Below are 27,981 nucleotides of genomic sequence, written 5' to 3' on the forward strand. Positions count from 1 at the left end.
ATATGGCATTTCCTGGTTTACCTGGGTGCTGGTGTTGAGAACACTTTAGTGACAAGAGATCGCATTTTAGACACTGCTGGAGACTGAATCCTGCTGACTGCATGATCTGTGACCTTGATCATCAACTTCACCTCCCGAGACTCAGTTCCCGATCATATAAAATGAAAATGCATTGCCTTCCTCACACATAGGATTTTTGTCCAAGTTAAATCTGCTTAGCTTATCGTTTCATTCCTACACCTCAGCTTGACCTCTCAAACGTGGTATGCCCCAGGGTGCATTCCTAGTTCCTCTTCAATTCTAAACTTTAATTTACTCCCTAAAGTCCTCACATCCATTTATATGGTCTAGAATACCATGCCCTTTTGGAAAACCACCAGTTTTCTAATCTAGCATAACACTCTACTGAACTCCATACTAATTTTTCTAATCACCTGCCCAACATGGCCATAGGGAAACCCAAGTGACATCTCAACTTCACTCACCCACAGTGACATTTTTACCCTCCTGTCAACCACTGCCTTCCTGGAGATTCTACCACTTCAATGAATGGCCCCTTTCCTTCATCTTCCACGTTAAATCCCAAATATAGCGGGAGTCTGATTCGTCCTTTTCATCCTCACTGCCGCCAAACCTAAACTCAGAGACTCTTCTGGATACTCTCCTTCAAAATTACCTTTGCCTTCTCATAAGCCCCGCCCCCCAAGATGGTAGTCTTCAAATGCTACATAATAAATGGCCATTAAGTGAGCCACTTAAAAGAATAGTCATTTATTACATTGTTACTTCTTTTGTTTGAGGCGTAGGCATAGATTAGCCAAGTGTTTCCCCAGGCAGAAATCAAGGTCTTAGCTAGGATTGTCATCATTACAGAGGCTCGGGATCTTTTTCCAAGATCATCCGATGATTGTCCAAGATCATCCGATGATGGCATGAATTCCGTTCCTGTTGGTTATATGACCGAGTTACAAATGTACCGTCTGCTGTTTGGTAGACTGCTAAGACAGAAATATGAAACCTCTTCTATCCAGATGTGTGTGACTTAAAAGAGGAGAACTGTATCTTTTTCATAAACTAGAAATCCAAATTCAGGGTGTGGTTACAGGGAGAGGTGCTTTTTGGTTTATTTCGGCCTCCAGTAGATCCCCCAGTACTTGGCATTCTTAGTCTTGTGGATTTACCTGCATTCTGGTCTTCTCGGAACTCAGAGGTGATTGGGTTTAGGGCTCATCTTTCACTGACATGACTTGATGAGCAACAAAACAATCCCCTTTTCCAAACAGGATCATATTTATAAGTATAGGAATTAGGGTTTCGACACATACATGTTTTGAGAGGCACGATTCAATTAATCTCCTTACAAGGGCTCTTGGGTATTTGCTACCTGACTCCTCTCATTCACGGCAGCTAAACTCTCTTTTCAGGATTTGCCCAATTATGTCAGGCCCACACAGAATGACATATCTTTTGATTGACTAACAAAAAGCCAAAGTATAGAAATTCTTATTGCTTTGAAAAATTCCTTAACTTCTGCCTGTCCCTGGAGGCTGTGCAATCATGTTTATAGGTTCGAGCCAAAGTGGAAGAGAGAGGTGCTGCAAGGTGCGAGAATCCTGTGGGATCTTGTACAGCTCTGCCTATCCCACCTCGGCTTCCACTCCTCTTACTTCAATTCGGACAATCTCCCAAGCAGCCCACGTGTTCCATGTGCAACATACATTTCATCATTCCATTTACTTACTTCTTAGGTTTTAATTACTTCTTATTTCATTACAATAGAATTACTATTAGATTAGTATCATTACTACAAGATTATATAGGATCTGGCACCATCCCCCTTGCCTACTTCCTCCATGTTTATTTCATATCATTGTAGCCTTAGCTCACTATCCATAGCCACACTCTCCTTCTGTCTGATTCGTCAGCCTGCCAGATTCACTTGTTCCTGGAGGCCTTTGTACTTACTCTTCCCTCCAGCTAGGATGCTGTGCTCCAGTGTTGCACACGATTGGTTCCTTCTTGCCATTGAGCTGTCATCTGAAATATCACCTGCCCTGACCACAGTGCAAAATGTATCCCTCCCCATAGTAAAATTTCACTACATTTAAAACTATTTTTGTATGCTGATCCATCCATTTATTTTTCAATGTAAACTTCATCGGCAGCTGGACCATGTCCACCTCATTCACCACTAACCCCCAACATCTAGAAGTTTCAGGACATGATTGAAAGCCAAGGCATATTGTTGGGGAAAGAAAAGTACTGTATATACCAATGTATAAGCCGAGTTTTTTCAGCACATTTTTAATGCAGTTTTTATGTGTAAAATTAAGTGCCTTGGCTGATATTCGGGTCGGCTTATACTTGAGTCTATATGGTATTCACTAGCGCTAAATGTGCCACCCCCCCACAGTCCATGATGGATGAACTCTGCCTTTGCTTTAAACAGACATTTGCAGTCATTTCATTTGTACATTATGTTCCAATTGCCTTTGAGGGGACTCTGACTCATGGTGACCTCATCTTTGTCAAAGTAGAACTGTGCTCCATTGCGTTTTTGGAAGCAGGCCACCAAATTTTTCTTTGAGGTGCTTATGGGTAGATTGGAACTTTGGGTGTGCTGATCATTGGGACCAGCCTTGGGGTGTGTTAGCCATTTATACCACGCAGGAAAAGGGAACGTAGAAGTAGAACTACTCCCTGAGAATATGGCATTATTGCCGTGATTTATTCCATGTGATCAGCCTTAGTCGTCTGACTGTGACCCATGCTACTTCACCCTCCATTGAGTTACCATTCTGTAATACTTCTGAAGGAAAGAGAAATAAATACCATAGTCTAGCTTTTGCAAATTTTTAGTTTTCTAAAGGAACTGTCCCTCTAGGCAAAAACAAAAAAAAATCTGAAGAGTCACTCTTGAGCCAAACAAAGCTTACCGGCTTCTCTCCAGCGGGCAGAGAGAACTGCGAGCCTGATGTCAAGGTAGGAGCCACAGATGGTAGGAAATGAAAGTGGATTGGGGGGCAATATGAGCAGCATTTCTACATGTCTTTAGGGTGAGCCGAATAACAGATCCCCTGGTGTGCTGAGGCTACCTAATTGAGGAGAACGATGCTTAAGACTTTTTCCTTGTTCTTTCCCAACTCATGACAATATTTTATTTAAAAGTGCAGCAAGCCCCACAGTAGAGGCTCTTGGACAAGATACAGCACTTTTCCACTCATCCAATGCTATTTATTTCCTAGCATTTCTTATTTATCTATCTATTGTCACTTTCTAATTACATCAGTATGTATGCTAAGCTTTGAATCTCTTCAAAGGAGCTAAAAATTATTCTCCAGTTGTTAATGAGCACTGGAGGTCTCAGGAAGATCAGAACATTTGTATAAGTCCCAACAAATTTGTAGAAAACTTTGGATATTTAGAGTTTTGAAAACCTATTATTATTTTCTTAAAAAAAATAAAAAGTCTTTTGTTTTACCCACAGTCTTTGTTTCCTAATGGTGCCACAACAGAACACTCCCAAATGGGTGATTTTAAAGAATGGAAATTAAGTTTTTTAACATGCTGGATATTAGAAATCCAAATCCAGGCATTTACCAGGTTGAGTCCTCCTGAAGACTGTGTGGGAGGAACTTCTCTATGTCCGTGCTCTGCCTTTGAGGCTGGATAAGCCTGGGTGTTCTCTTGCTGCTTCTTCATGCGGCATCTCTCTCTCTCCTCCCCTCACCCCTCTCCCCTCTTTCTCCTTCCTTCTTTCCCTCTTCCTCTATATATTCCCTCACTTTTACAAGACACCATTCACAAAGAATTAGGACTAAGACCCACAGTACTTTTGTATGCCTTAACTTGTAATAACTTCAAAGATAGGCCTTATTTCTCCCAAGAAGGTCACGTTCACCAAGGCAGGACTTAGGACTTCAAAATATATTTCGGGTACATAATTCAATACATAGTCATCACTTAGAAACCATCCTAAAGTAGAATAAGGGTTACTCTCAAATCAGTATATCTAACTTCTGTCAATGCATGTATCCAGCATGAAATGTTCCACTTATCTATGTGCTCAATTTGAAGTCACAAAACGCAAAGTGAGATTTAAGCAAGCATTGGAATGCTACCACCTCTATCAAAAATCATTTTGTCGGAGGCTCATTCGGTTCTTATCACAATCCATACATCCATTCATTGTGTCAAGCACATTTGTACATATGTTGCCATCACCATTTTCAAAACATTTTCTTTCTACTTGAGCCCTTCATATCATCTCCTCAATTTTTCCTCCCTCCCCCGTCCTCACTCCCTCCCTCATGCGCCCTTGATAATTTATAAATTATTATTATTTTTCATATCTTGCACTGACCAATGTCTCCCTTTATCTACTTTTCTGTTGTCCATCCCCCTGGGAGGTAGTTATATGTAGATCATTGTGGTTGATTCCCTGTCCCCCAAACCCCAACTTCCTCTTCCCCTCCTGGTATTGCTACTCTCATTATTGGTCCTGAGGGGTTTATCTGTCCTGGATTCCCTGTGTTTCCAGCTCTTTCCTGTACCCATGTACATGCTCTGGTCTAGCCGGCTTTGTAAGGTAGAATTGGGGTTATGATAGTGGGGGAGGAAGCATTAAAGAACTAGAGGAAATTTGTATGTTTCATCGTTGCTATACTGCACCCTGATTAGCTTATCTCTTCATTTGCTTATGCACCTGCTTTGTCTTCAGTGAGCTGTCGGGAAGGTGAGCATCCTGGAATACCAGTTTAATAGAACAAAGTGTTCTTGCATTAAGGGAGTATTTGAGTAGAGGCCCAATGTCCACCTGCTACCTTAATACTAAACCTATGAATATATGCACATAGACCTATTTCCCTATTGTCATATAAATATATTTACATATGTACATTCCTGTATTTAGACCTCTTTAAATGCTCTTTGCCTCTTAGTTCTTTCCTCTATTTCCTTTTACTTCCCTCTTGTCCCACTATCATGCTCAGCCTTCATTTGGGTTTCGGTAATTCCTTTTGGTTACATTGCCCTTGATTAAGTCCTACCAGGTCTCCTACACCTTCCTTTGCCATTGATTTTGGATCACTTGTTGTTCCCTTGTCCCTGGGATGACGTTCTTCCATTTTTGTTTTGTTAATATAGTAAGACAAAAAGCTGAAAGTAATTAAGAGGAAGATAGGAGAATTCATGTTGGCCATATGATTATATTGTTTTTATTACTCCACCCTTATCTCTGCTGACTAAATCTCAATCAATTGTCCAGTTCTAAGAGGAACGGGGCAGCATAGTTTTGCACAGATGGTTGCAATTGTTATGATAGGAAGGAGCAGAGGGGACAATAGTCATGGCAGACAATATGGGGCTGGATTAGCGCTGCATAGGTGCCGGGATGCCAGCTTCCAGTATGAAATGGGAAGGGTCCTTCATCCAGTTAAGTTCATTTTCATCTGTTTCTAAATCATCTTGACACTTTACCTCACCCCTTTACTGCAGTTTCAGGTAATAATAGCAAAACACACACCTTCATGCACATCCATTTCTTGTACTTTTAGTGAAGCTCAGGTGTAATGCTAGGCTATTTGTTTGTTTTGTTTTCTTTTTACCAAGCAGTTCCACGTAGAGTGAATAAAGTGAACCAAAGTCAAAATATGGCCTCTTTTGTCTTTGTGGAATGCAGCAAGAAACATGCCGTTACCGAGTCAAGACACGACCGACAGTGTGACGCTAAGGGATGAGCACATCTCACAAAGCCCTCCAAGACTGGCAGCACAGGAAGGACATCACCCAGCAGCCTCTCGTACCATTGCAACGGCTTGCCATTGTCACTCCTTCCATGAATGCTTGTCTGTGTTTCCCCCAGGCGCTATCCTGACTGCCGCTGCATCAACTTTGGGTCCTGGTTTATGCTTTCCTTCCCAGCTGCTCTCATCATTCTCCTCTTGTCCTGGATATGGCTTCAGTGGCTCTTCTTGGGACTCAAGTAAGGAAATGTTATATGTTCACCTGACCAATTCGCTTAGCTGCTAATGGAAACGTTGGAGGTTGGAGGCTACCCAAAGAAACCTAGTAGGAAAGGCCTGGAAACCTACTACTAAGAAATCAGCCACTGAAAACACTCAGAACACAGTTCTACTGTGCTGACACACATGGAGTCTGCAGGAGTTGGAAGAGACTAGATGGCCACTGGTTTGGAATTTTAGGTGTCAATCTCTCAACACCTTATGCGGGGATCCTACTAGGCACACCGTAATTATGCATTACTCTCACCTACAAAACCAACACACACCACAAAGGATATGTATTAAGGATAAGCTAGAATCTCACTGTGGTACATATGGTGCTCCTATGAATGCTAAAGAAATAGGTAATATGAACATGAGAAACAGGTTATAATGAAGATCCAGGCCCATTTGTTCAAGTGACAATTTTGAAAGTTTTGCCTTTCCATTCAAGTTAACACAGAGCTTTTTCTCAATTGACTGAATTACTTTCAGTGATAGCATGCAGGACTTCCTGCTTGGTGCCAGCACCAAATCTGATAGGTTGAGTTGATAAAACAAAAACAAATACAGATTAGAGAGAGCTCTCTGTGAAAAGAGGAGGGGTTAAGAATTGGGAGACCAGGGTTCAAGTTGTGGCTCCCAAAGACCAGGTATATGATCTAGTGCAAGGTCTGGCCCAATCTCTGTCTCAACGTCTACATTTGTGAAGTGACAAAACCTAATCAGGCTTTGTCAACCTAATCAAGGTCACTTCCAAGGTGTCGTTCTGATTAATGACAAATAATGATGCAAATGTAATGTCCAACATACAGAACTTAAGGAGAATTCCAAAATATGACATTGGCTGGTGGTTCTTGAGCACCGAAGAGATCCAGGATTAGGTGAGAGTCAGCATTTAAAATCACACTGGCCTCATCAGCAAAACCTAAGTCTTAGCAATCCATTTTTTAGTTCAAATGGCAGTCTTCCAAAAACAAAGAACAGCTCTGTGTCAAACCTTGAGGCTTTTTGTTTCTCTGACAACAAAGCAAAGTGGACAATTCAAGTTCATTTTGACAAGATTGTTATTTCCACCATTGCAAGGAGTTCCGATTCAAACAATCAGTGAGACTGCAGTCAGCTATTAGCACATCCTTTGAAAAATGAAACATTTTGTGTGGTTAGTTGGTTCCAGGACCTGTGGCCACATTTCCTAAGCCTGGGTATAGAAGGGTTGACATTCTGCCTGCTCAATGTCTCTTCTGATTTTTTTTCTCGAGACTGCATTCAATTCTGCTAGTAGTGGGGAGATAGATGGTGGTGATGCTTAAAAAAACATTGTCCAGATTGTGGGACCAGCATGTGGCAGTCCTCCTGCTGAAGCCAATGTGTGGAGTGCCCCTGACTTCAGCAGGTGGGCATCAGTAGGGCGAGGCCAGCTGCATACTAAGTGTCCTTCCCTGGGAATCCAAACATTCAGGGGCCTATTTGATTGCACAGGGGATGCAAGGAGAGAGGAAACCCCAGTCCAGGGAGAAAGTATCCTGTCCCAAGTCCCCTGCTGGCTCCTCTTGAGTGCTGTGTAGGATGGCCTTATGCACTATGCATGCAACCACTTAAGAAGGAGAAATTATGAAGATAAAGGACCCATGTATTCAAATATGATCTCTATTAGTGAAAAAAAAATCCCATGAAGTGCATACATTAGGCCAAGCCCATAAATCATGATCAATGGCATATTTAAACAGTTCCCTGGCTGTTCACTATTAGTTAGACACGGCACACCCTCATGCTTCAGCTAATTTTTTCAGTGGTCTTTCAGTCGGCCAGGGTGTTCACCTCCAGAGCATTCAAATTGACCAGCAGAAATAAGCAGCCCCTCCCTTGGCAGGCACTCTTACATTCTGATTAGTGAGTTGGCTGTTAGCACAGTTAACTCACCCCTTATAAATGACCCCAGCATACTTGGGAAGAGAAGCTCATCTATCAGTGCCACCGAGTTTATTTAAATGAGGAGGTTGATGTATTGTCATATGCTTCATCAGCTCCTTTGTGAAGGCATTAACCTTCATTTGCAGCAAAGCCAATTTGGTTTTGACTTAACTGTTTATTGTCCCCAAGCAGAGTGACAAGGTACATCTGCAGTTGAGCAGGGGAGAAAAGAGATTGCAAGGAGAGTCTTACCACTTTTGTGAACGATGCTCTGTTAGTTACAGGTTCTGATACTATTGGTATTTCTGTTGTGACGTTGGTAAATTTCCAGATCAGCAGTAGTCCTTTTAATTGAGATTATAGAAAGGGAATCTTGCCTCATTTCTCTTTTTCTGCCATCAAATCCAAGGTCTTCAATATTTTGAAGTGTGAGTGAAGTACGGCTCTGGATTCATAAATAATCATCCCAAGAGAAGAAATGGGAAACGCAAAAGCAGTCATCTAATTCTTTTCAATGACTGATGTGTGTGTGAGTGGCTCATGCAGTGTGCAAAATGAATAGTTTAAGGAGAGTACAACCTACAAAACAAGTTTGAATAGCAGAATTACAGGGCAAAAAATACATATAATACATCTTTGCATGAGAGCTACCCTTTGACCACGCTCTCAAACTATCCATGTATTTTTAAGAGCAGTTTTATAGAAGAATCAATTTGATACCAGAATATAACATATATTGAAATTGAGCTATACATAGACATTCCATAAGTTACTCCATAGAAACTTTCCCAATTATTTCTTCCCCTGGAAGATTCACTTACGGTATTTATTAATCTAGATAGAGTAATATCTCACAGACACCAAAATGTTTTGAAGACCTTGGCCTATAGGTGGAAATTCAGGTAAAATAAAAAGCAAATACTGATAGTTATTGTTGGAAATAACCTGAAAAATTATCTGGTAAGTTCAAGTAGGATATGTGGGGTTGAGGAACCTAAGGAAAAAATGTAATAGTGTCAGTTTTGCTTCTGAGAATTGGCCTAGTCCGGACTTTGTTCATGATCAGTGTGTGTGACCTCCTGCCCTAGTGTGTAACTATAGTGTAGTGTGTTGTGTGGGGAGTGAGAGATCTGCCACCCATCAGTGCCAAAGATACTAATGAATCAACCAGGCAACAAACTATTCACCCATCTGCTGGTGCTGTAGATAGCGGGCCGAAGAAACCTCTGTAACACTGCTGCTTTCCTCATGTAATTTACCAACTGGTGGGATAACACCGAAACACAGGTGACAAGTGACCATCAACCCAGTGTATAATAAAGTATGAAATCTGAGGTGAACGGTCCATGAAAAAAAATTCCAGTGGGACAAAAGGATATGGACAATGAAGAGATTCGTGTGTGGTGTTATAGAAAATAGGGAGCAAACATAGAGCCTTGAACAGTGAGCAAACAGAGCAAGGAAGAAGCACATTCCAAGGCGGTAGCCATAGAAGCGGAAAGTATAGATTGCTATTGTTCTCCGAGAGATTTGTGTTTTATGAAACTTGCACAGAAACATCGTCCATGAAGAAAAGTCGTGCTAAAAGAGGACTTTGCTTAACAGGCTTGATTATTCTCTCTTAGTGTGAAGGAGATGTTAAAATGTGGCAAGACCAGAACAGCCAAAGAAAAAGCATGTGCCGAAGTGATTTACCAGGAATACAAAAAACTGGGGCCATTAAGGTAAGACACAGACATGCACCTACACCGATGTGCTTATACTCCAAGGGATGGCTTAAATGCAAATTAGCACATAATTATTCATATTGCTTTGATCACACTTATAGGCACCCCAAATGTGCTAACTTTTGTTAACACAATTTGACATGACAAACTACCTGCTGCTGTCTAACACGAAGACGGACACGATGCTGAGGGACCCCAGTAGAATAAGGCCTTTTCTAGAAGCACTGCTAGTCTCCAACTATTGAATTCTCCGTTTTACAGTAGTCAGAGATCTACTCATGATTCCTCGAAATACGAGGGGCACCCAAATAAAACCGATGCCCGTTTGTTTTGTTTGTTTGTTTGTTTGTTTTATGTGAGGGGGATAGTGCATTTGGAGTTCATTCCACCAGGTAATACTGTTAATCAAGTTTTCTATTTAGAGCAGTGGTTCTCAGCCTTCCTAATGCCATGACCCTTTAATATAGTTCTTCATATTGTGGTGACTCCCCAACCATAACATTATTTTCGTTGCTACTTCATAACGATAATTCTGATGCTGTCATGAATCAGGGGACCCTTGTAAAATGGTCGTTCGGCCCCCAAAGTGTTTGTGACTCACAGATTGAGAACCACTGAATTAGAGGTTCTGAAAAGATTGTGTAACAACGTGAGACAAAAAAAGGCCTGATTTGTGGCAGACGGGACTGGTTTTGCCACTGCAGCAATGCACCTCCTCACGCAACCATCCCAGTGTGCCAGTTTTTGGCAAAATAAAAACAAACCCAACAAACCAACAGCATGCCCCACGCACCATACTCACCTGAACTCACTCCATGTGACTTCTTTATGTTTCTGCAAATGAAGAGGGGCATGTCAGAAAGCGATTTGATGAAGTAGAAGATGTGAAGGAAAAAAATGAGGGAGGTGCTGTCAGCCATCCAGACAAACGAGTTTGAAAACGCTTTCCAAGAACGGAATCACAGGTTTGACAAATGTACTAAGTGCAATGGAGAGTATTTTGAAGGTGATGAGGTTATTTTGTAAAAAAATTTAAATAACATAGCTTGGGGAAAAAAATCATTTTTTTTTTTGTAGCTTGGGCAGGCTTTACAAATATCCTAAGAAAATAAGAAATGAATATACTGGAATTTTTCCACAGGTATCAAGAAATTGTGACCCTGGTCCTGTTTGTTCTCATGGCTGTGCTGTGGTTTAGCCGAGATCCTGGGTTTGCTCCTGGTTGGTCTGTGCTTTTCTCAGAGTAAGTGCTACGTGTTCTGTTTGTCTGCCCTGTCCTTGCTGTTAGCTGCTTCCCAAGTGGATCTGAGATATTTTATGAAACATGTCTTCCATTATCTTGAAAAGAAATTTCAATTCATATATATATATATCCACAAACAGAATGGCCATAGTTACACTGTGCTGTGACTAAATATCAGGGACTTAGATTCACACGCATGTACATCACAATATCACACACATTAGCAAAAGATGGAAGAAACCAAAGTGTGGATCACTATGTGAATGGATGAAAAAATTGTGGCAGTATGTGCCCACAATGGAATACTATGCAGCTATCATGAATAGTGATGAGTTCTCCATGTATTTTATAATGTGGGTGAATTTGGAAAACATTATCATGTTGAGAAAAAGGGCCCAATAATAAAAGGACAAATATGATATGATCTCCCTATTCTAAAAAGACAAGACTAGGCATGTATACATAAAGTAGCGTTTCTGGGTGGTTACCCCGGAATAGGGGTGGAGGGGGAAACCACGTTCCAGAGAGCGGGCCTGTGTCAGATTGGTAATTGGAAAGGCAACAGCCACTGAAGGGCACAGTCAGCACAACTTGACCAAAGGAAATGATGACAGAAAGAAGGACACAAGATTAAGGGGCAATTTTCCCAAACAATAATAAAGGGGGCCTCGAGAAGGTTTGTGGAAAAATGAAAGGAAAAGCTAATGGAATTTTCCCCATGAACTTTGTGAAGGCCTCACCTATAGAGAATTTTGCAATGATAATAATGACTAAAATATGTATAGGAAGTATGTAAGATGTAGATATATAAGAAGATCCATATGAAAATGTGTGTATATAGGTGCATAAATAGGTGTATGTCTAGTCACATGTACATACATGTTTATGTGTGTCCCATATATCCATATATAAATTAAAGCCCATAGGAGGCACAATTTCAGACACTTCCTAGACATAACCTAACATCACAAGGGGCTGGTTTGCTTAGAATGCTTAGGACCATGGTCCCCTAGGAGAGCTTGGTCATTTGGTACAATATAGTTCTTAAACAAAATGTTTGACTCAAGTTCTAAGCTGACTCTGGTACTTTCCTGGTGGGGTGACCCAAATCTTCATTCCTACAGGGTCTAAGTTATTCATAGTCCTTCATGAATTGGGTTGCAGCTTTCCACTGATCATAGGGCATAAAAGTATTAAGCGATATCCTGAAAATTTCCTGTATTCAGACATACTTTGCCCTATCATCTTTGTGTTAAAGCAGTCTAATTTCTTCTTGGTAATCAGGATCAATCACACCAACTAATCCAGTAACTTCCTTCTTTGTTCATTGCTTTAGAGCAGTTTCTCTCAACCTGTGGGTCATGACCCCTTTGGGGGTCAAATGACCCTTTCACAGGGGTCACCTGATTCATAACAGCAGCAAAATTACAGTTATGAAGTAGCAATGAAAATAATTTTATGGTTGGGGGGGTCACCACAACATGAGGAACTCTATTAAAGGATCACGGTATTAGGAAGATTGAGAAACAATGCTTTAGTGACATAAGAAGCCAAAAGTGACTTTAAAGACATGAGAAGCCTAAAGTCTTAGCTTCATACTTAATGAAATGATTATACGTCTCCTTTGAAACTAAGAACTTCTGGACCAGCTGAGCTTAAGATTCCTGAGATAGGAAGCATAAATTTTGCTAGGGATAATAATGAGTGGTACCACCTTCTATTTCCATCCTTGAATGCTGGCTATGGAAAAAATAGCACCATATGTCTGATGCTGATTTTGAATATTTTTAGCCTCCTGCCTCAGCATTGAAAGGTGTTGCCACCTAGCTGGTAGTCTAACAAAATCCTCAAAAGGTCATTTCTATATTCTATCAAGCCATCTGAGGACAGATGGGTGCATGGGCAAATGTGGTGAAGAAAGCTGATGGTGCCTGGCTATCAAAGGCTATAGCGTCTGGGGTCTTAAAGGCTTAAAGGTAGACAAGCAGCCATCTAGCTCAGAAGCAACAAAGCCCACATGGAAGAAGCATATCAGCCTGTGTGATCACGAGATGTCAAAGAGATCAGCTATCAGGCATCAAGGAAAAAAAATCATATCATTGTGAGTGAGGGGGAGTGCAGAGTGGGGACCCAAAGCCCATCTGTTGGCAACTGGACATCCCCTTACAGAAGGGTTGTGGGGGAAGAGCCAAGCCAGTCAGGGTGCAGTGTAGCAATGATAAAACATACAAATTTCCTCTAGTTCTTAAATGCTTCCTCCCCCCTACTATCGTGATCCAATTTCAACCTTACAAATCATTTGAGACCAGAGGATGTACACTGGTACAGATAGGAATTGGAAACACAGGGAATCCAGGACAGATGAAACCCTCAGGACCAGCTGTGAGAGTGGCGATACCGGGAGGGTGGAGCGAAGGTGGGGTAGAAAGGAGGAACCAATTACAAGGATCTACATATAACCTCCTCTCTGGGGGATGGACAACAGAAAAGTGGGTGAAGGGAGACATCGGACAGTGTAAGATATAAAATAATAATAATTTATAAATTATCAAGGGTTCATGAGGGATAGGGGATGGGGAGGGAAGGGGAAAATGAGGAGCTGATACCAAGGGTTCAAGTAGAAAGCAAGTGTTTTGAGAATGATGATGGCAACAAATGTACAAATGTGCTTGACACAATGGATATATGTATGGTTTGTGATAAGCGTTGTACGAGCACCCAATAAAATGATTTTTTAAAAATTCTATCAATCCACCTGCTTCAAAAAGTATGACACTTATTATACAAAGCATTTCCCATTCAGTAATTCTTCGTAATATGATATTATTCAGTGATTTTTGGCAACCTGATCTTTTGATTTCTGCTGAGGACTATTTGCTCAGTCTTTTTCTCTCCATGTGTACCTTTTTGTACTAGTTCACTACAGATTCAGCCCAGCCTGCATTTTAGAGATAAAGAAGTACTGGGTAGGTAATATGATTGATTTTTAAAATCCAATGTTAGGAGCTGGGTCAGAGTTAATTTTTCCTCTCAGTATCATATATAGCAGAAGTCATAGCTGAGTCATGTCAAGCGAGGGGGAAGACTGTGCCATACATTTCTAAAATAAGAGCCATCCTACATCGTAACATAAATAATCTGGTTTTGAAATTTGTGTTCCAAATCTGTGTTCGTGTGAAGTATTCTGATTCCTAAATCCAACAGATTTTTGGTTTGGGCTTCCTGCCTCACACCCCCAGCAAAAACTCATGTATTTTTAGGCAGAAACCAAAATTGTACTCTGCCCACTTGGAATGAAGGAATTTCTCCCTTCCGGAATCAGAACCTTCTGGTCTTAGAGACATTGCCAACATGTTTTATAAAGATAAAAAGACTGAGGCCAGGTTCTTTGCATCCACACAAGTCAAGCAATGCAATATGATGATATGTTTTGAAGGATCACCCTGTTTTCCAAACTGTTTGCCTCTTTAGATGCAGCAAAGCTTTTTATTTTGTGAGGTCTTTACACAAGGCATCAGCCAATTTGTCAGATCAAGAGTGGTTCAGCAGTTTGACTCGTGCTTTGTAATTTTGTAATAAGACCTTATCCACTGCCATCAAATTGATTGTAGCTGATAACAGCCTTGCACAGGGTTTCTGAGGCTACCGTTACAGTAGCAGACAGACTCATCTTTCTCCCACGGAGTAGCTGGTGGGTTTGAACCACTGGCCTTGCAGTTCAAGCTGACAGCACCACCAGGGCTCTTTACTATGAGTTACACCAACATAAAAATAATGCCTCCTTTCCCCCCCCCATTGCAGTCCTACCACTTAGGTAAGTAAGCTAAGAAGAGCGGTTTTTTAAGGACCAGCAGATAAGAACTAAAATACATCAGACGATAATTTAATAAAACCAAGGGAATCCCCAGTAGGCAATTCAATATAATCAGTTTCTAATTTCTGTTCCATATGGGATGGACATTTGATTCAAGAGATATTTTGTTTGTAGTAGGAAAACAGTGTTATCTTGCTATGGGCAGGCGCTCATGTTACTTATAATTCTGAGGAAAAAACAGGAAAAGGAACAGAGGATCTAATTTAAAATAGAAATGGAATTTGCAAGCCCAAAGTAAATAAAATTTGGATAAGGTTAATATCTTGTGTTACTTAGATATCCATATAGTTTATGTGATAATAAACAAATAATAATAAATAATTTAGGAAGTATTCAGGAAATAAATTATTTCCATATAGACAACTTGATTTTATTTAAGGTATATATTCTGTAACATATATTTGTTGTGTAGAGATTTATGTGTGCAGAATTTCCAGAACTAGAATGAAGTATCAAGATTTATAGCTACCACCTAATGTTTTCAGTCCATCTGCTTAAACCTGGACTGAATTCAATATGTCTTTTCATATAAAACAAATCAGGTTACATGATGCCGGACCAAATCTGGGAAAAACATCCAATCTAAAATTAGATGTAAAAACCAGGAAATAAGTAACAGTAAAAGTATCAATAATGGTCAGGCTCATAGAATAAAGGGTGGCAAAGTAGCTTTTTTACTTAGCCAAGAAAATGATTCTACCTTTAAGAAAGTGAGACTGCTTTAAAAATGGTCAGACTGAGAAATCCAATGTATTTCTTTGATTATTAAGAGTTTTCGCGTGAATGACGAGAACACAGAGCTTCTGCAGTGTGTACACATTGCCCGACGATGAGGAAGGAATCTTCAGGGTGGTGCACGTTTCATTGCATGCTGGAAAGATGCCTTAGTTAAGATCACTGACTTTTAAGATGCGGCAATAATCATGTTTGCCCATTTCACTTACATCTTCTCTCCAGGTGCATGCTAGCCTTGAGGATTCTGGGAATTTGTTTTCTTTGCTAGAATGGTCTGCTGGTTCTCAGATCCCATCTGTTCCAGAATCACTCCTAATTTATTCAGTGATCACTAAGGAACATTTCCAAACTATTCCGGCAATTAACATTCTTGATTGAGTTGCATAGGGTGTAAAGATGGAAACGGGCTGATATCATTTGTATGACATGGTGGCAGGCCTGTCACTGCAGGGACAGGTGTTGCATTTAAGATAACAGATCAATTCTTTTTGACAACTTATGCAAGAGTTTTCAAGAACTTTCAGAGTCTGTAACATTCATTTCAGAATGTTTTCAAGAAACACTGCAGAGTCTGTAGAAACGCCCAGCCACGATTCCATAGACAGGAGGGTGTTACACATCAAGTACCTAGGGCTTTGGCTTGTCTAGTAATTTCTCCATCCCCAACTCTACGAATTTAATGTTTAAAAAGCAATTGACTTAAAGGGGGCTGTAATAGATCAATAAGATTACCCCAAAGGGAAGTTTGCCAAGTTGACCTAGTGTAGCAGCATGTGTATATGTGATATTGAAAATAAGGAGAAATGTACAAAGACGTAATTCTGAGATTTTCAATTTGGAATTTTGGTGGAAATCAGTAGATTTTAGAGAAGGTTTCCAAAGCAAATGAGCTATCCCTCTACAACTACTTATGTACACTAGAACCCTGGTACTCGGCCGCATCAGTACTCAACATAATCAGATTTTGATGCGAAATGTCGAGAAAATTTTCCATCTGAGCTCAAACACAACATCGCAACCGACCTGACACACATGACTCTTGTAAACAAAAGCAGTTCATGTTTCAGTCACTTGGAATAAGTTGGCATTGTTAGTACACGTTGTTTAAACCTTTTGCGGTTGTGTTCCAAGCGTTTTGATACAATTTTCTTAGTTTTTGTGGCTTTTTTTACTGTTTTAAATTTTTTAAAATGGGTCCTAAGAAAGAGTTTTTTGAAAAGAAGCATCATGATAAGGAACTGGTTATCGATATTGTTTATGATAGCGATATTGCTGTTGATATTGTTGTTATTGTGTTATCGATATGTGGATGATAATGTAAGGGAACGTCAACAGCAGACCACATTAGACAGGCTTTTGGTTTTTTAGAGAAAGCCAGCCAGGTCGTAGTGAAAAAAAAAAGGCAAAGAAGGTAAAAAAAACTCCCGAAAAGCAGTTATCAGTTGATTTTATGGAAGGGGATTCCCCTTCCAAACAATGACTCTCTCTCCATATATACCTCCTCCCCACGTCCCTGTCCACAGATCCAGATCTTTGTCAATCTCAAGGTATGGGCCGTTCTGTGGTTGTTAATAACCTTTTAAATGTTGTTTCTTATTTAAATTGTATTATTTAACTCTGGACTTAGTTACTTTGAAATTTCTGTGTCATGTTTTGTATAAAAAGGCAAAGTTAGGGTAAAAACTTGTTGGTCAAGAATGGACTAATCCATTTTGATGTATCTCTTATGGGAAAAATTGATTCAGAACTCGACTACTTCACATCTCGACACTCCTTCTAGAATGGATTAGTGTTGAGATCTGGAGTCCCACTGTATTAGCAACATACTACATTGATGCTACATTCATATGAACTCTTTATGCTTCTTTTTAATGCATTCATTTTTTTCTTCTCCAGGTATCCAAATTTTGCTACTGATTCAACGGTTGCCTTACTTATAGGACTCCTATTCTTTATTATCCCAGCCAAGAGACTAACTAAAACTAAACCCACAGGAGAAACTGGTTAAGTATAATTTATAATTCTGAATGAATTTGACAGAAGGGCAAAATTTGCCCTATTGGTTTCCATTAGCACTCAGAACAGGAGCAATGGGTTGCAGACACACCCTGTGGCCTGTCAGAGCCCTTTTGACAGGCAGCTCCTCTCCAGCCAGAGCCTATTCTGCACCCGCAAGGGGGGTGGATCCTCTTTGCAGAAGTGGCGATTTGATCCCTTTATGCTGCACGGTTAGGGCTTTGCCACAGGTGGTCCTGCTTGGCCTGTGATAATCATCCTTTCCCTCCATAATGAGACATAGGAACAAGAACTCAGAAATCATTATCTTGTGATGAGCCTTGGCAGTAAATAATGAGGACTCAAATGATTAAGAATCCCAAGGGAAAGACCATTTACAGCATCATGGTGGTCCTGACAACCATGAGTCTCTCAATTTGTCAAACTGCGGTGACGTGTGCATTACTATGAATCTGAAAACTATGCCATCGGTATTTTCAATACCAGCAGGGCCACCTGTGGGGGACAAACGTCAGTGCAAAAAGTCCAGATTAATAAAGACTGTGAGGAAGGGAGAGATAGTCCACTTCTGAAGGAGTAGCCACGACACCCTGCAGAATAGCCGCAGAACAGCTTTTGACAGAATGCCAGAGACATGGCCCACCGTTTGGAAAACACTCACAGTAGGATTAGGGAAGAACTGTCACTTCAAAATAGAGTCAATTTTAATATGGTGGATGGGACATTGAAACTATTCAGAAATTTGATAAATAGTTTAAGTTGTTGAATACAAAGATAATGGTCTGAAACATAAACCTCCCCTTAACTAATAAAAACATTTTTAAAGAAAGAAAGAAAAAATCAAATGACAGATGATTGGGAAAATTTCTTCAAAGTCCCTCTTTAAAATATTAAGAAGGAAAAATGTCACACTGAGGACGGGAGCCGTGTGTATTCAATCACTCCATATATGAAGCTGGAGAATAAATAAGGAACATTGGGGCAAGAATTGATGCCTTTGAATTATGGTTTTTGTGGGAAAATATCAAATATGCCACGAACTGCCAAAATAACAAACAAATCTATCTTGGAAGAACTACAGCCAAAAAAATTCCATTGGAGCAGATATGGCAGAACTCGGTCTCATCTTCTTTGTATATGCTGCTGAGAGCGACCAGAGCCTGGAATTGGGCATCATCCTTGGTCAAGTATGATGTCAATGAAAAACAGGAACATCCTCAAAGAGAAGAACTGACGCAGGATCTTCAACAATGGGCTCGAACAACAACAACTTTAAGTATGGTGTAAGACTGGACAGTGTTTCCTTCTGTTGATCTCAGGGCTAGATAAGCCTGCACTTATCTGATGACACCTCACATCAACAGTGGTCAATGTCACACATGCCTAACCTATCGCTGCCACTGAAGGGAGGGGTATTCAGTAGGAGAGTCTATTGTATTTACAGCACATGGGCAAAGAAGCATGCACAGTGGTTCACACGTACCCTCAGAAACACACATACATATATATGCACAGACTTTTTAGAGATGAGATTCATCCATATTTAACCTTGTATATGTTTTGGCTGGTCCTATTCTTCTGCCAATGTGAGATAAGTGCTGTGTAATCATCTGAGGTTTTCACAAGAATAGAACTTGGGATTATGCAGTTGGGTTGGTCTACCTAGATCTCTGAACCATCATCTACAGATGGTTAATGTACCAGAATTCTAAGATGGATAAATATACCAGCATACTATAAAAGTGAATGCCTTTTATTCTATACTCAAGATTCGAACGATACAAATATGTGGTATAATATGTGTTTTAATGACATTTTGGGATGCATAAATTTATATTTACAAGAGGTCATCAGAATTATGACCATTACAAAAACCTGACTGTGACAGATAGTGAAGAACTGAAACTTGGTTTTAGCTTCCCTGGTCCTTGAAACTGGATATCTCTCCATAGAAAAAGCTTTGCCCTACCACCCTTCTGTCTCCTCCCCTTCTTTAACAGTTGTTCTCCTTGATAGGCTCGTTCACATGAGGTGTAAAGAAGACAAGTACTATATAATGTTAAATTTTAAATGAGAATTTCAACCCAGAAATGTGTGAGCTTCAACAGTTTATCTGGCCTTAATCCAAAGAAGAAAGGTGGTGGCAAATGTTTAGTCGTTGTTCGGGATAGACTTGTGGTTATTTGGAAGGTTATAAGAAAGGCTTATTTGTGACCTTGACATCTCAGCATGTAGAAGGTTGTCCATTGCACCCAACTCTTACGTGGACTTAAGGTATTCGTAGATAAAATTCTCTCTCAGCAGAAGAGTGAAGAGATAAGGAACTGAGCACCAAAAGAAATCTTTATGTCAACGACTGATTGTTTTAAGGGTCTCACCAGTAATTCTTTTTTTTCCCCCTCACCAGTAATTCTTAAATAATTTCATCTGATCTTGAAACTTAAAAAAACTGGAACCCCGATTAATCTATCATACCCATTCATGACCGGAATACGTGGTTGTTGGTGTTGGCTTTCAGGTGCTGTCAAGTCCATTTTGACTCAGCAATTCTCAGTACAGCAGCCTTTCCACTCTGCAATCCTGCCCCGTGCTCAGCATTTTTGCTGGGTTTGAGCTCATCATTGCAGCCATGGTGTCAATCCATCTTACTGAGTTTCTTCCTCATTTTAGTAGACCCTCCACCATGCATGATGTCCCTTCTCAGAGGCTGGTCCTTCCTGAAAATGTGTTCAAAGTCTGGACAATGGTGTCTCAACCTCTCTCTCCTAAGAACACTCTGGTTTACTTCTCCCAGATTTGTCGATTCTTCTTCTGGCTCCTCAGCGTGGGTTCCTCCTTCTTTGCCAGCCCTCTGCTCCTAATGCATCCATTCTTCTCCAGTCCGCCTTACTCACTGTCTGTCTCTCCCAGGCTCCCGCGAGTTTGGGAAATACCATATCCTAGGTTAGGTTCCTCTTAATCTTCAAGGCTTAATCTTTGCCTTTCTGCTCTTTGAAGAGGACTTTTGTGGCAAATTTCACAGTGAAATAATGTATTTGAATTCTTGACTGTTGCACCCACCATCATTGATTATGGACCCAAATAAAGTGAGATCCTTGGAACTTTCATCTTTTCTCCATTAATTATGATGTGACTGATCAGTTCAGTTGTGATGATGTCTGTTTTCTTTATGGAGAGGTGTACACTTTCATCTTCATCAGTAAATGTTTCAAGTCTCTTTGCTTTCATTAAGGGAAACAAATAATCCGTAGTGAGTAGTACGTATAATAAGGAGCCCTACGGGTGTGGTCTAGTGTGACAGCCATTGGACTGCAAATGGAAAGGTCAGCCATTCATGTTCACTGGCTACTCTAGCGGAGAAAGATAATCCTTCAGCTCCTGTAAAGTCATACAACCTATATAGGGTTACTTTGAATCAGAATCAATTAAATGGCTGGGGGTTGTTGTTTCTCAGTTTAATAATTATAATACCCCGATGCTGTCAGAACCAGTAGAACATTACAAAATTTTGCATAGAACATATGCAAAAGGATAGTGGAAAGGGTGACTGTGTTATAAATGACTATAATTGATCTAAATTTATTATATAACACCACACACGAGATTTTACCCGGATTATAGCATTTCTTTAAAGCAATATAGGACTAATACAAACTATGTGTAAGATTTAGTATTTGGGGTCAGGGGCTGGGGGAGGAGGTGTTTGGCATGCTGTCATATTTTGAACAATATATAACTATAGGACTTTTGTTTTGCAGTTGCTTTTGATTACTCTCCACTGATTACTTGGAAAGAATTCCAGTCATTCATGCCCTGGGACATAGCCATTCTTGTCGGTGGAGGGTTTGCCCTGGCAGATGGCTGTCAGGTAATACTCCGTGTCTAGGATATTTAATAATTAACAAGACTATTCAAAAGAAGAACGCAGAGACACTTAGGATTTAGGCACATTCAACTTTATTCTATCATTTTAATGATTTCATTTCAATAGCCATCAGTGACTGTAGCACACAGCTGAGCTGAGTTCAGAGTTCACTACATTTCACAGACTGCAAGTATAAAACACCATTTTTGATGGTGCTCCAGCATGACACAAGAAATAAAGCAAAGAAGATTAAAAGTCCAAGTCCATGAAATTGTATTAGAAGAATAGCTTACTAAGAAAAAACACAAACATAAAGATAATATGTACAATGATTCTTGAGATTTCTATGAAGTTGAGCAGCTTCTGTACGTCTCTTCAAAATACAATGGCCTTATTGTTATTAAAGAAGGAAAAGGAGATATAATGTTCCCACCAAAGGCACTTTCTAAATGTTTATTGAATAAAATCCAGAGAGCGTTTTGCATGACCATGGTTGATGTTGTACATCATTTTAGGAAGAAATGGAAGCACAACAAGGAATACAGTTGGCTGTTTCGGTGACCCCTCTGCCCAGTTGCTATAAGTCAGCAATCTGAGGGGGAAGGGGCAGCTTATACTTTGTAATTGCCCTGGTCATTTGTACAGTTGCTGGAAGAAAAATATCTTTTCAAAAAGTTTCTTTAAAATTTTTTACTCTTAAATTAAGTTTAAAACTTCTCGTTTCTGTAATTTGTACCCTTTTGTGAAACACTTAAGAATCCATGCCTGTTCCATTTCCTCCTCTGCTTGGTCAAACTTGAAGGCAAGAAGGTGTAGTGTCTAGTCCTTTGGCTTTTAGGAAGTTAAATTTTTTACTCCTCAATATCAGGAACAATCTCAACTTTTTGCATCTCCTCTTCTCTCTTTCTTCTGTTCTTTCTTCCTAACTGTACTGCCAATTTTCTGTTGTAGTTTTTGGATACAGAGCTTTCAGCAATAGAATTTTAGTAATAGCTGTCATTCCTATAAATTGTCTCAAATCTGAGTGTCATTTACAACATCTTCTTGGGCCTAGGGCTGGCCTGCCTCATAGAATACCAAGTAGACGGGAGAAATAAGAGCATGGTACTTTTACTTTTCTCTCCTATGATTTCGGCAGTAATGTGATCTGGTTTCTTAGAATAAATAACTTTCATCCTTATGTCTGTTGATTTGAACTGTGGGGACATCAGAAGTAGGAAGTTTGACACTGAGGTGAGCTTTGCTGGTTTCTCTTCCTCAGAATGTCTGACTGGGTCTAACGTCAAATGCTCATTGTGGTTTTGTTAACATGGGCCAAGCCTGAAACCCACCAAAATGGAAGGAAATGGAAAGGAGTAGACAGCCTGATGAACTATTTTCTTTCAGGCAATGAATCGGGGGAACCAGGAAGAGAGGTCTAATTTGCTATAGAAATCATAAAGCCGAGAATCAGGTCTCTGTGGAATTCTGAGAATCCCTTCCCTATGAAAAATAAAATGAAAACATGAGCTGAAACAATACAGCCAGGGATAAATCTACCTTTAGAAGCTGTTTTGTTGTTTTGTTTTCCCAAAGATCCAGAGATCATTGATTTATTTGAATTTGGTACAAATTATAATGAGTTCAGTCAATATCCAGCTAAACCTTGAAGTCAGGAATGGGGTGACAGCAGTGGCTCGGCCCTTCACCTCACGACCCGTCTCTATTTGTCTTTGAACATGATCTCCCTGTCCTGTCGTCACTGTCAGTTCCTAATCTGTAACTGTCATCACTTTCAGATGCTCACCTGGGGAATAACACCTCCTCTTTCAGACAATTCTCAAAATCCAGCTCCTAATTCAATATGGAGGATTGACCACATTATTTTTTAATCTCCTCTCAAATTCTTGCCTCATGTCTCTATCTCATTTAACAGGAAGTTAGTAAGTTATATATAAATTGAAAATTAAAAAATAGCTAATTAGAATACTTTTGACGGCTGTCTATAAATGCCTAACTATGAAGATGTTTCAAGAAGTAATGAAAAATATTTTCATTACTTTTAATTCCATTTTCCCTCCATCTGTTTAAAGCTCCATGCATAGCTGCAAATAGATAACAAGGGTTAAAAAATATTGCTTAGGAGTGGGGAGATGTGGTTCAGAAGGCTGCTTTTATAGTTTTTCGGCACAGTGTGCTTTGGTAAAACACCCATGTATTCACTGAACAAAATTAATATTTAATTGAAAAGGCTCAGGAGAACTAGTCACATGTCTTCAAGCATGTTGGTCATACAAAGTTAAGACTCAGTGTGAGCCTATCAGAGCCACGCATAGCCACCAAACCACCAAAACGATGAGAGATTAAGACAGTAATTGAGAAAGAATTTTGAGAGGCAATTATACTTCTTATGCATTGAAATTTTGCCTGATAAAATAAACTATTGACAAATGACAAAGTTTGCAAATTTGTTTTTCAGGTGTCCGGGCTCTCCCAGTGGATAGGAAATCAATTATCTCCTTTAGGTTCCTTACCGGTGTGGCTGATAATTCTGATCACTTCTTTGATCGTTACATCTTTAACAGAGGTAGCCAGCAACCCAGCCACCATAACTCTCCTTCTCCCAATATTATCTCCATTGGTGAGTACCCCGGGGTGGGCCCCGTCATTATTCATCCAGAGCAGGGATTGGCTTTGAAATGCCGGTTCGTATATTGTATTGTGGGGTCCTTTGTGACTCCAAGAGTCTTCCTACAAAAACTTAAAAGTTACTCCTATTGGCACCGATACCTTTTTCTTTGTTAGGAAAACTTTACTTCTAAGACTAGTTTTCTTCCCTGTCCAAGCAGCTTAATGATAAGTGAACTATCCACTCTCGATCCCCACTGCATTTTCATTTGCAGAAAAATGAGAGGGCCATGCAAGGTCCATTGAACCTGCAAGGCTTTAAGGTTCAGGGTTTCCTGGCAACTTTGGACCTCTAATACGGATATGTCGCTGGGCTGCAGGTTATTCCTGGCTTTCCGGCAAGTGCTGCGTATAAGTGATTTACAAGTGAATGAAGAGCTAGGCTTACAGTTCAGGTTTCAAGCTTAAATATATTAGACACAATTCCCGACCAGCCTGAGGAAGATTTAAAAAGGGAGAAGAAGTAAAGATGTTGGAAGCAGAGAAAAATTGTGTTCCTTTCTCTTTTTTTTTTTCTAACTTAGATGTTTTCTGTCTTTTTAAATTTTACTTTTGCTGGCTATTACAAGAAACGTCTTTAAGTAAAAAATTCTTCTTATGGAATCGGATGAGTTTGGTATAAGAAAACAACATGCTAAATTAAGAAAGATTATCTTTTGGGACTGTTCTGCTACCAACTGTGAGAATGGCTTTGACTATAAATTTATTTGGGCTTGATTTTTATCTGTGCTTTAAAGCTCCCTCACTCCCACCCAAAGCTCATTTAAATGAAGATACATAAGCCGGCACTTCTTAAAGTTCGTGGAAAATAGAATAGAAAGTTAGTGAAAATTGTTTCATGAACTTGTATTTGCATATGCGTATTTACATATGGATATGTGTAACTTCATTTAATTTTCACAATAACATAATGCACACATGAGGGGCTTTAAAAATTAATGGACAACTGGAATTGAAAATAATTTAAAAATTTCCATTAATGTTATAAACTATGTCAATGATGCTAATAAAGATCACTTTTTTAGAAGAAATGTTTTCCATTATCTTTTAGTTTCATTTCTCCATGAATTTTTTTTCAGCTCCTTCATTCATGTGTATAAGGAGCCTTGGCATTTACAACAGTGAAAAACTGATTAACCCACAGGTTGGCAATTTGAACCCAGAAACTCTGTGGGAGAGGACTTGGCAATCTACTTCTGTAAAGATTATGGGCAAGAAAACCCATGGGACATTCTATTTTGTCACATGAGTTGCTATAGAGAAGGAACTGACTTCATCACACTCAGCAAGAATATGTATCTATGTATCTACACACACACACCACTTAGAAGTAAATAACAAATGGTTGCAATTGTTCAATTTAGTTCTTGGGATGAAGGTTAATTTTCTAAAACATTAGGTTATAATTCTTAAATATGTGTCCACAGCATATAACTTACAACAGACAAAAGATGAGGCTTTTTGCCCCCGCAGAGATTTATAGCCTTGGGAACCCAGTTCGATGCTGTCCTACAGGGTCCTTTGAGTTGGGATAAATTCAATAGCAATGGATCTTTTTTGTTGTTGTTGTTGTCAATAACTATATAAACAAGAACAAAAGTATTTTCTGGGAAAGAAGTCTTCAAGATATAACTGTATTTCTACAGACATTATTTTATGTCTTCAAGGTTTAACACGATTCTGGGAAAGTTCATTACAGGAAATATACTCATTTTAATGCTTGGTGCCTGCTCTCAATTTTACTCAGATTCATTTTTATCTTTTCCAACAGGCTGAAGCCATTCAAGTGAACCCTCTTTATATTTTGATACCGTCTACTCTGTGTACTTCATTTGCGTTCCTCCTACCTGTTGCAAACCCACCCAATGCTATTGTTTATTCATATGGACACCTCAAAGTTATTGACATGGTGAGTGAGCAGAGAAAACATTATTCGTGTGTGTGATCTTGAGTTCTCTTTCTTTGTATATACCAGTGTTTCCCAAAGTGGGTGATTTTACTGCCCCTTGGGGTCAGTGGAAAAATTCAAGGAGCTGCAAAGGCAGATACCTACATTTTATTCTATATGATAGGCTCTCAAACAAATATTTTCCATTGCCATGGGTACACAGAGTAACCTTATTTTGCTGAAGAGAGGTAGTGGGCCAAATAAGTTTGGTAGCCTATGATCTATACTAACTGGTCACCCAGGAAAGCAGGACTGGGGTTCTGCTTCATAAGTCCAGTGTGTGATTGTCCATAGAGTTGATTTTGAGAGTATAACTAGGAGGGAAAGTACCATTGGAATTTACAATTGCAAATTCAAAGATATTAACTGGATCAGTAATGCCCTGGGGGAAGGAAAGAAGTAGTTCAATCTAATTACTTAGATTTGCCTGTGAACATCGAGATTCAATCTAACCAAAGCATAGGAAAGATAAGTGCTTATGTTCAGCAGAACATAGCAGTATGGCACCAGTCCACCCTTTGAGAAGCAGGAGGAAGGTTCTCATTAACAGCAAGAGCCAGGAGTGGTGTATGCCCTCTGGATCCAAGATCCCTGAACATTGAATGTCCTGGATCCAGATGACAGATACAGCATCAGAAGATTCGCTGCAATGCCTTCCTGCTGCATACAACATGAGCCAAGAAGCAGGGGGCGTGATCTCACTGGTAAAATCCAGGAGTGGAGCACAACCTCTTGATCAAGCACGTGACTTACCCTTGCTTCCCTTTCAGGTTTTGGACTGAAAGTGAGCTATTTCTAGTGAGCTATTTCCTCAAACCTCTTTAAGTCTCTGTGGGGCACTACAGCACCTTGCAGAACCCAGTCACGCGAAGATGTATATGGCAGGGATAATGCAGCAGGGTGGGGTGGGCGGGTGGGAGGGCAGGAATGGAGAAGACTAGCCCTTCGAAGAAATACAGCCAAAGCGCTCCGTGGAAGCGTGGATAGTGAGACTTAGTCCTGTGTCATTTGGTTGGTAAAGTAGAGGGGCAGCGAAAGAGAGAAAGGGCCTCAACGAGATGGATGGACACAGTGGCTTCAACGATGGGCTCAAACGTAACAATTGTGAGGATGGCGCAGACCAGTCAGTGTTTTGTTCTGTTGTACAGAGGGTCTCTGTGAGCAGGGATGGTCTCCCTGGCACCTCATCTCAACAAAAACAGCATCTTGAAAGAGTTGGACATTTGGGACTTCTTCAATTTCCAATTCCTTGAGACTGGTTGGTCCCAAGGAATAATTTCTTTTATAAGAAATTATGCTTGATATAGCTGATCAGTAAAAAAAGAGGAAGGGTTTCAATGAGATGGGTTGACACAGGGGCTACAGCAATGGGCTCAAACATAGCAACAATTGTGAGGGTGGTATCCAACCCACCCGTGTTTCCTTCTGTTGTGCATCGGGTCAGGATGAGTTAGGGCTGACCTGCTGGTACATAACAACATCCTTCTGTGGATTCCTAAGAATTGGCTTTCTGTACTGGGATCTAGACATAAAAGCACATGCCTGCGATGATGAAAACGTGATGACGCATGCACATCTTTACCAAATACAAACTAGGAAACACTGGCTTGGAAGTACTTTATCATTGCCATCCTCATTGACCATCTCTAAACCAAACCAGATCAGCACAGGGCCAAGAAAACTCAGAGAAGTTGGTATGCATAGGCCCAAGGCAAGGAGGATGTATCTCCATCTTATATACTTTGGACATGCTGTCCAGACAGAGCAGTCCCTGGGGAAGGATATCATGCTTGGTAAAGTGGAGGGTCAGCGTTTTGTTTTTTCTCGATCAGAATTGTTCTGGTATGTTCTTAAGATGTACCTAAATGGCGTTCAGTTGAGCATAGATACTCTTTTGTCTGTAGCTGGAAACACAGGGAATGCAGGACAGATAAACCCCTCAGGACCAATAATGAGAGTAGCAATACCAGGAGGGGAAGGGGAAGGTGGG

General features: G+C 40.1%; 1 protein-coding gene across 1 annotated transcript in view; it reads left to right on the plus strand.

Annotated features, from left to right (window-relative positions):
* Window positions 1-27,981, plus strand: part of SLC13A1 (solute carrier family 13 member 1) — a 101,348-nt gene that overhangs the window by 71,370 nt on the left and 1,997 nt on the right. The window contains exons 8-14 of the mRNA XM_004707863.2: window positions 5,864-5,983; window positions 9,542-9,640; window positions 10,785-10,886; window positions 17,392-17,498; window positions 21,270-21,379; window positions 23,835-23,996; window positions 25,815-25,952. Of these exons, the coding sequence (XP_004707920.1) occupies window positions 5,864-5,983; window positions 9,542-9,640; window positions 10,785-10,886; window positions 17,392-17,498; window positions 21,270-21,379; window positions 23,835-23,996; window positions 25,815-25,952 (838 nt within the window). The remainder of the gene's footprint in view (window positions 1-5,863; window positions 5,984-9,541; window positions 9,641-10,784; window positions 10,887-17,391; window positions 17,499-21,269; window positions 21,380-23,834; window positions 23,997-25,814; window positions 25,953-27,981) is intronic.

This window comes from Echinops telfairi, unplaced genomic scaffold (genome assembly GCF_000313985.2).
Source record: "Echinops telfairi isolate 266 unplaced genomic scaffold, ASM31398v2 ScPeMD7_23;HRSCAF=83, whole genome shotgun sequence".
Classification (NCBI taxonomy): Eukaryota; Metazoa; Chordata; class Mammalia; order Afrosoricida; family Tenrecidae; genus Echinops; species Echinops telfairi.